We start from the raw sequence: 8922 nt of genomic DNA, 5'->3' as shown, positions 1-8922 counted from the left end.
GGGGTCCGCGAGGTGGGACCCGGGAGGTCGATGGCATTAAAGACCAGGAAGTCTTCAGCATATAAAAAAGCACCCTTTGTGTGAAGCCACCGCTTCATTATTGCACTTTTGCCTCCAGAAATGCGGACGAAAGCACAAGTCCATTAGACAAAGACAAGCGGAGGGCAGGGAAGAGCGGCCAGGAAACACTCAGCTCCGCAGACCTCCATCGTCCACATTCAGAAGACAAACGAGCTCTTTGCTTCACGCATAATTCCTTATGAATGCGTCTACTACGCATATATATTTACACTCAAAACACTGTCGATTAATACTAATTTACACTGCATACCTATTCACCACTTACATTTCTTTATACTTTCCTCCAAAACCACTTACAATATTAAGGTTACAGTTATTTACCCAGTTGGGTAATTTCACTGGAGCAATTTAGGGTAAGTACCTTGCTCAAGGGTACTACAGCTTGAGGTGGGGCTCAAACCTGCAACTTTCGGATCCAAAGACAGCAGCTCTAGTCACTATGGCACCAGCCGCCCCCTTACTCTACACACCTCACATTATAGATCATCAACAGCTGAATGTAAGATTTTTACCACCACGTCTGGTTCGTGGCCGGAGTTCCCTTGTCTTACTTTTATTATTAAGCCTCTATCATATTTATTTTCTACTGTTCACCTTCATGTAGCGAAATGACCACAAACAAACAGTTATTCCTCAACACACACACACACACACACAGTCTGAAGCCGCTCATATCGAGCGGGGTTGCGGTGAGCCAGGTGATTTACACTGCTAGATACACTACTTACAACGGGTCAGTCATCCATACATCATTGGAACACACACACATACTCTTGTCACTCACACATTGTGGGGGAACCTGAACAGCATGTCTTTGGAGTGTGGGAGGAAACCAGAGCACCCCACAGAAACCCACACAGACACAGGGAGAACATACAAACTCCACACAGACTGAGCGGGGATCAAACCCCCGTCCTCTGGCACCACCCAGGTGTTGTGAGACAGCGGTGCTACTTGCTGTGCCACCGTACCACACCGCTAAGAAATTGCGAGGTCCACAAAACCTAAATTCTCACACGCACACAGCGAACTGGAGCCTAACCCGGCAACACAGGGCGTAAGGCTGGAGGGGGAGGGGACGCACCCAGGACAGGATGCCAGTCCGTCGCAAGGGACTCGAACCCCAGACCCACCGGAGAGAAGGACCCAGCCAAGCCCGCTGCACCAGCGCGCCCCCCCTTATTCCACAAGAGAGAAGTGCTATTCTGCACATCGCGGGGTCACTGATGAAGGGCAAGTACATGACCGTTGGGACGCTGCGCTGGACAAGCGGACATAGACGGACACCGAGCGTAAACTTGACGCAACTCCGCGCAACAGCAGTTCTCGCAGCACAAAGAAAACGCGCGTCACCGATTCGATAAACACAAAGAGTCCAAAGCCTGACGGACCCAACGCATGACAGGTTCTAAACTCCCCGCAGAGGCAGCAACCATCATCCTTGAATTGTTTTGTATTACATTAACACCCCATGAACAGAGGGGACCTCCTGGCCACCGTCCTCCGGCCTTCCCTCGCTCCTTCCTCCCACGCCATCCGAACCCGAGGAGAGGGAGCACGCGCAATCGGTCACCGCGGTAAACCGTCGACCAGCGGGCCCTCCGCGTCTCCGACGGCCGCGTCCGGCCGCGGAGCGGCCCGCCGAGGAGAGCGGGGCCGGGGGTGTGACGGATGCGCAATTAACGGCGATGGAAAGCGAGCGGCGGGCTTCCCTGCTGCGGAGGGGAGGAGGAGGAGGGCCCGGCAAACGGCCACCGGGCCGGAGGAGACATCGGTCTTCCGCAGAGGGGCACGGCGGTGAACGCAGACGTCCGGATGAAGCAGTGGAACGCATCAGCGCGCGGCAGGGCACAGCGGTGCAGAGCGGTGCAGAGCGGCGGGCGTACGGCCGTTACCCCTGACAACAAGGCTGCGCGCTCTGACCGCTGGCCACCCCTGGGCGAACAGGGCAGGAAAAACAAATATTGGCATAAATTCTATCATTACCATTAGCAACAAACCATTTTCTGTGGGACTTTTTTTTTTTATTTAATAACATTTTCATATTTCACATGATTCCTCGTGCCCATACCAATGCAGCAAATGCCCGTTTCCATCATTTCTGCACAATTTCCATACCGCATTTTTCAGAGCAACTTACGTGGACATTAGTGTAAGGATTGCAGAGATGCACAAGAAAAAAAAAAGTGAACTTTAAAAAAAATAAGAAAAAAAAAATTACAAAAACTGGTCCATATCATGTGACCACAATGCTGTTATTATTAAGCCATCTTTTTTTTTTTTAAAAAAAAAAAAAAAAAAAAAAAAAAAAAACTTATTATAAATCACATACTTTTACTGATGTGTTTCTAAGGGAAAAGATATTCAACCCTGTGCATTAACAGGTAACGTATGTTATGTTACCGGCCGAGAAGCACGACAATCTTCGATCAAGAAACGGAGAGCGACGCGTTTTCTTCTCCTCAGACAGGCAGCAAGGCACATAAGACTTCGGGAAGGATGGCCGGGTGAACCCAGCGTGCGGCCCAAGTGTGGCATCCGTGGGCCCTGTCCGCGAGCGAGTCGCACCCATTACGAGCGACCGGAGGGAACGACGTCGGAAAAGGGTCCGAACGCCAAGACGGGTCGCGCCGTCATCGGTTGGTTCTCCGTCTCAACAGTCGCAGCACCCATGAGTAGATGTAGCCCATTCCGCACGCGTACACAACCATGTTGAATAAGTTAAAAATTAACTCGCAGCACGCAGTCAAGGAGGTGGAAATGAGCCACAGGCACAGATAAATCACGTGAAACACGGTGCTCAAAAGCCACCGCAACAAGTCCCAGGTCATCAGGAAGGGCCTGAGGAGGAGCCACATGGCCCAGTGAGGTAAGGAAAGCAGGAAGTTGAGGACGGTCCTGCCGAAACCGACGGGTTCGAGGTCCGCAGACACCACCTGGAGGAGGGGAAAGGAAAAAAAACAAAGAAACGCGGAGGTATTAAGTTTAGAAACGGTCAAACACGGCGACTTCGGGGCTCCTCTAACTGTGAGTCTGGTGGGTTTTAAAACAGAAACCTTCCAGTTACAGCCTGAGCTCCTTGATCATGAGGACACCTGCAGTCCTACTTTCCTGAGCATTCGGAATCAATCAATAATATTAGAAAAATAATTACATTTATTATATATCATTTCATTAACCAATAATAAAAATTTCTGCTTTATATTGCATGTCCCTCAAACATAAAAGCAGACCACACACACACACACACACACACTGGCTGAAACCGCTTGTCCCATATGGGGTCACAGCGAACCGGAGCCTAACCCGGCAACACAGGGCGCAAGGCTGGAGGGGGAGGGGACACACCCAGGACGGGACGCCGGTCCGTCGAAAGGCACCGCAAGCGGGACTCGAACCCCAAACCCACAAGAGAGCAGGATAAAAGCAAACCAGTCTAGCAAAAAAATTGTGCTCAGAGTTTTTGATTAAAACTGAGACATACATGGTCCTCATTCTGTAGTGTCATCAACTGTAACTGGGAATCTAATAACTCCTCTGTAGTCGCTTCCAGTTCCTGCTTCACTGAAAGACAGAAAAGGAGAAAGTCAGAGCCCAAATGATACACAAGTAGCATGAACTGTAATAAGGGACTTAGCTACATATTTTTCATTGCCACCTACACCATCAGTATACAGGAAAACAATATTTTTTGGGATTTTTTTCCCTCCATTCAAAAAATAAATGCACAGAAAAGTAAAAATAAGGTCCCTAGTTACAGTAAACAAACATGGTTGCCATGGCTCCAAAGTTACAGTGAGAAGGGGCTGATCGACAGGGCAGCTGGTGGTGTAGAACTACAGCCTTTGGACCCGCTTATCAAGGGGTCAATTCCCACCTCCTGCTGTCGTACCCTTGAGCAAGGTACTTACCCTAAAATTACCCAGCTGTACAAATGCTAAATAAGTGTAAGTAGCTTAACATAGTACGTCATTTTGGAGAAACACATCAGATAACTATCCACTAACGTTGATTCAATTACATTTACATATTTAAGATGCTTTTCTCCAAAGCGACTTCCAGTAAACTCTATGTAGTGTAATCAGCCCACACACCTTATTGACCATGGTGACTTACACTGCTAGATACGCTACTTACAATGGGTCACTCATTCATACATCAGTGGAACACACACATACTCTCTCTGTCACTCACACACTACGGGGGGACCTGAAGAGCATGTCTTCGGAGTGTGGGAGGAAACCAGGGCACCCACAGGAAACCCACGCAGATATGGAGAGAACATGCAAACTCCGCACAGACTGAGCGGGGATCGAACCCACGTCCTTTCGCACCACCCAGGTGCTGTGAGAGAGCAGAGCTACTTGCTGTGCCACCCCTAGACATTTTTATGCTGTACGTTATATGCGGTAAAAATTCAAAAGTGCAGGTACACGGGTAATGGGAAGAGCTGGGAGCTGAACTGCTTCCGTAAACACCTGAGTGAAATTCAGTCGCAGTTCTATGATGTTTAAAATGCTGTCAAGCGCAGTAATACTCACACAGGATGGCGGTGAAGAGCAGCAACACAGCTGTCAGCAGGAGCCAGTAGGCCACTCGGCTTTCAGTATGATCCACATTGCTGCGAGGTCTGCCAGCCTGAGTGGCGTTTTTAGAAGAAACATTTTAAAGAAAGTAATAATAATAATAATAATTATAATAATAATAATAATAATAATAATAGTAGAGCACTAGTTGAGTGATTGCCCTGAAGATGTCTGCAGAAGAAGAACTGGTGGAGTGGTCCACCGGGAGGGAGGGAGCTCGGCAAAAAGTGCAGGTCACCCAAGAAACAGCCAAGGGAGTTGGGAGGACCGCAGAACCCAGCAGCAGCAAGGAGTGGGACTCGAGCACACAACCTTCCGGTTACAAGCCCATCATGAGCCGCACCACAAAGCGCATAATTGTTTTGAGGGGAATTCATTTTTAGCAGCACAAGAAGAAGATCGGAGTAGAAGCAGCGCAGCGAAAGGAGCTTCAGCCCCTGAGCCTCGGGGCATCAGATCGGGATTCGAACCAAAGCCCGGTGTCAGTGAGCGGAGCGCGGACCGGAACCCACCCTCTGCTCCAGCCGGTACACGTCCACGATGTTGGCCAACTTGTGGTTCTTGCGGACGCCCCCCGGGTCCCGGCACTCCCTGCGGCACTCGGGGCACCTGAAGTCGAGCGCGCGCCACAGGTCGCGCACGCACTGCAGGCAGAAGCTGTGGCCGCACGGCAGCAGGTGCGGCTCGCGGTAGATCTCGAGGCACACGGTGCACGTGAGCTCCTGCGCGATGTCCCCCATCGCGCCCGTCGGGGCCGCTCGCGACAACTGCGGCCCGCCAGCGCTACCGACGACGACACCGACACCGACCGCGCGGCTCCGCGTCCGTATCGCAATTCTTTGTGCATCCGGAGAGAAGGGGACGGGTTCAAAGGTCACCGCGCGCCTCCTCAAAATAATTTCAATAAAAGACATTACAATACTCACTATCGTCGTCGTCGTCGTCGTCAACATTACCATCACACGCCATCCGACCACAGAGTCCCGAAAAGGAGTTTAAATGAAAAGGAAAAAGGTTCTTGACCAGAACCGAGGGCTCAAGTTGCGCCACAATGAAAGCGCAGAACAGCAGTTAGTTTCACTTTCGCTTTTGTTACAAACTTTGTAACAAAGTCGCCTTGTTGTCGCTCAGCTGCGAAAGGAAAACCTTCAGTGAAAGGAATAACTCACTCTGCTGCTCCTTCTTTCTCTTCGCCTTCTCTTATTATTATTATTATTATTATTATTGCAGATGTTGTGAGCATAGTTAATTTTGTGCCAAACCATGTCTCTTCAGTGACCTGTTGCAGGCAGGGTTAAGGGGCTGAGCTGTCGATCCAAGGATTCTGGGTTTTGATCCCAAAACTCCTGCTGTTGAGAAAACTGAGCTTTTTCAGTGTTTATTTTAGCAAAAATTGTCTTCCGATGTTGACATTTCCGTGGGGGTGTGATGGTGCAGCGGACTTGGCTGGATCGCGCTCCCTGGGGGGTCTGGGGTTCGAGTCCTGCTTGGGGTGCCTTGCGATGGACTGGCGTCCCGTCCGAGGTGTGTCCCCTCCCCCTCCAGCCCTGTGTTGTCAGGTTAGGCACCGGTTCACCACGACCCTCCTTAGGGCAAGCTGTTGTACACATTGTGTGTGCGTATTGACATGTCAGTGTTTTCCCTGAATACCCCAGATGGGACGCCAGTCCATCACAGGGCACCTCAAGCAGGACCTGAGCCCCAGACCCACCAGACAGCGGGCACCAGCCAAGCCTGCTGTGCTACCGCATCCACCCCGCCCCAACACACATACAATAGATGGCTTTTCAAATAAGCATATCAAACACTTTGAGACAAATGAATCATGAACCCTATCCCTTCTTGGGCTCTTATTCATAAAAACAAGTCCATTTCCCGAACCAAACTTTTTTTATTGACATTAATTTAAGCTGTACAACATGAAGTATGTGTAAATCCTTGATTGCCGAGCACACCACATGTGATAATGCTGCTGTGGCTTCCTTGTTTTGTGCGTCCGCTGTGTTTCTGAAGAGGCTCGGGGGTGGGGCTGTGACAGGTAGAGTCTGTTCCGGAGTCTGCCTTCCCTGACCCCTCCACCTCTGCCAGCAGGAGCCATTATCACTCCTGGACCAGGGAGAGGAGGGGACACCTTCTATACTTTATCTTCTTATTCATGCATTAACCTTCCTCCACCCCCTGTGGGGCACCAAGGAGAACAAAACACAATGAGGCCTGCAGCTCCAAGGCGGACCTTTGCTTTTGTCAAATATCTTTTTGGCATTGACAATGTTCCCCATAATTCCTGTTACCAAGTTAGATTTTTTTTTTTAAAAATATGAATTGATAAATAATAAAAAAGTGTAGGGGAATATGTGTACGACATCCATCCATCCATTGTCAATAATTGCAAGTACAATGCAGGGTTGTGGTGGTGTGGAGCCTATCCTGGAAGTATTGGGTTTGAGGCAGGGCATGCCATGGATGGAGTGCTAGTCCATCATAGGGCAATCTCACACACACACTCTTTATAGGCAAATTCGATTCCACCTGAAACTCGTCTTTCAACTGTGGGTGGAAACTCATATGAACATGTGAAGAACATGCAAACTCCACGCAGACTGAACTGGATTCCAACCTCCATCAGAACCCACTTCCCAGCAGCTGTGAGCCAACACCCGTACCTGTAATGCCTCCATATGCCCCCCCATATAGGACATTCACACTGGGAGGAGCAGGTAGCAGAATGATCGTCTTCGGACTCAAAGGACGCAGGTGTAAATCCCATCTCCTGCTGTAGTACCCTTGATTACGGTACATGCCTTGAATTGACATGGTAAAAATTACCCAGCTGTATAAACAGGCTGCACTGGACTAGCATCCTGTCCAGGGTGTATCCCCAAGCCTTGCACACAGCGATTCCAGGATAGGCTCCGGCCAGCTGTGCCCCTGACCAGAACAAGGAGGAAGAAGTGAGTGAGTGAGTGAGTAAGTGAGTGAGTGTATAAATGGGTAAATCAGTGTACCAGCTTCACGATAAGCAAGTGCACAGAAAGAAAGCATCTTCTCAGCCAACACCTCTCGCACACTCAGCTCCGAAAAGGACACCTAGAGAGCAGAGCGACATCTGTCCGGCACTGAACGAGTTAAGTCCTTCACGGGCCGTGGGGGCGGGGCCTCCGGAATGGTCCGAATGACCGAGTGCAGGGAAGGAGCAGTAATTCAACATCAACCTCGTTTTCCCGTACATAAAGTTTAACTTCAGATGCGCAGCTGTGACTTTGGTTAACGACTCCCATAAATCCTGCTTAAAAGGAGGCCTGGAGAGGCAGCGCTATGCAAATGAACAGCTCACCTGATAAGGGCAGAGGAGAGGAGAGGGGATGTGAGTAAATGCTTCGCCCGTGGCTCATGCACACATAAAACGTAAGAGGCACCAGTCGTCAAAATGGCATCGTTTAATTGCATTACACCCAGAATGCCTTCCTCCTCTTTAATCAACACACACTGGCTGAAATTGTTTGTCCCAAGTGAGGGGTCGCGGCAAACCAGAGCCGAACCCGGCAGCACAGGCTGCAAAGCTGGAGGGGGATGGAACGCACCAAGGACGGGATGCCAGTCTGTCACAAGGCACCCGAAGCAGGACTCGAACCCCAGACCCACCAGAGAGCAGGACCTGGCCAAACCCGCTGCACCACCATACCCCCAGACGCATGTGCTTGTACCCAAATTTGCAATCATCCGAGCCTCCTTTAGGATTAGAGGAATGTATTCTGCAGAATGCATTATAAGGAAGGGGGCACGGTGGCGCAGCAGGCTTTGCTTGGCTTGGTCCTGCTCTCTGACTGGTCTGAGGTTCGAGTCCTGCTTGGGGTGCCTTGCGATGGACTGGCGTCCCATCCTGGCTGTGTCCCCTCCTCCTCCAGCTCTCCGCGACCCCGCTTGAGACATGCGTATGCGTATGCATGTACATTATAAGGATTTGCTCGCACAGCCAGTGATTGACATAAGGCAGAAGATGCACATAAACAAAACTAAATATATATGTTTCTTTTTAAAACTGAGAATCAAGAAAGGTCCAAAGTCACAAAGATTTCAGCTTCATCTGTATACAGGAGTAAGAGATTTAACGCTGTCGGGGCAGTAGGTGGCGTAGTGGTCGGAGCTCTTGCCTTGAACTCAATACACCCAGGTTCTCCTCTGACCTCCTACCGTTGTACCCTTGATCAAGGTACATCCTCAAAGTACCGTCTTCTGTAAATGGGTACATAAGAAT

General features: G+C 49.9%; 1 protein-coding gene across 2 annotated transcripts; it reads right to left on the bottom strand.

Moving 5' to 3' along the window:
- Window positions 1-2398: 2398 nt before the first annotated feature.
- Window positions 2399-5708, bottom strand: LOC114910595 (uncharacterized). Of its 2 annotated transcripts, XM_029252429.1 has the most exons (5): window positions 5594-5708; window positions 5180-5504; window positions 4623-4719; window positions 3566-3645; window positions 2399-3017 (listed from the first exon to the last, which is right to left on the bottom strand). In XM_029252429.1, exons 2-5 carry the CDS (start codon window positions 5405-5407, stop codon window positions 2715-2717), a joined length of 708 nt encoding a protein of 235 aa, XP_029108262.1. In that variant the 5' UTR covers window positions 5408-5504; window positions 5594-5708; the 3' UTR covers window positions 2399-2714. The 2 variants fall into 2 exon arrangements, with proteins under 2 accessions (XP_029108262.1, XP_029108261.1); XM_029252428.1 differs by lacking the exon at window positions 5594-5708 and having other exon boundaries at window positions 5180-5562.
- Window positions 5709-8922: the final 3214 nt, after the last annotated feature.

The sequence above is a fragment of the Scleropages formosus genome, chromosome 5 (assembly GCF_900964775.1).
Source record: "Scleropages formosus chromosome 5, fSclFor1.1, whole genome shotgun sequence".
NCBI classification, from domain to species: Eukaryota; Metazoa; Chordata; class Actinopteri; order Osteoglossiformes; family Osteoglossidae; genus Scleropages; species Scleropages formosus.
Note: the sequence above shows the minus strand (reverse complement) of the source record. Positions and strands in the feature narration are given on the sequence as shown.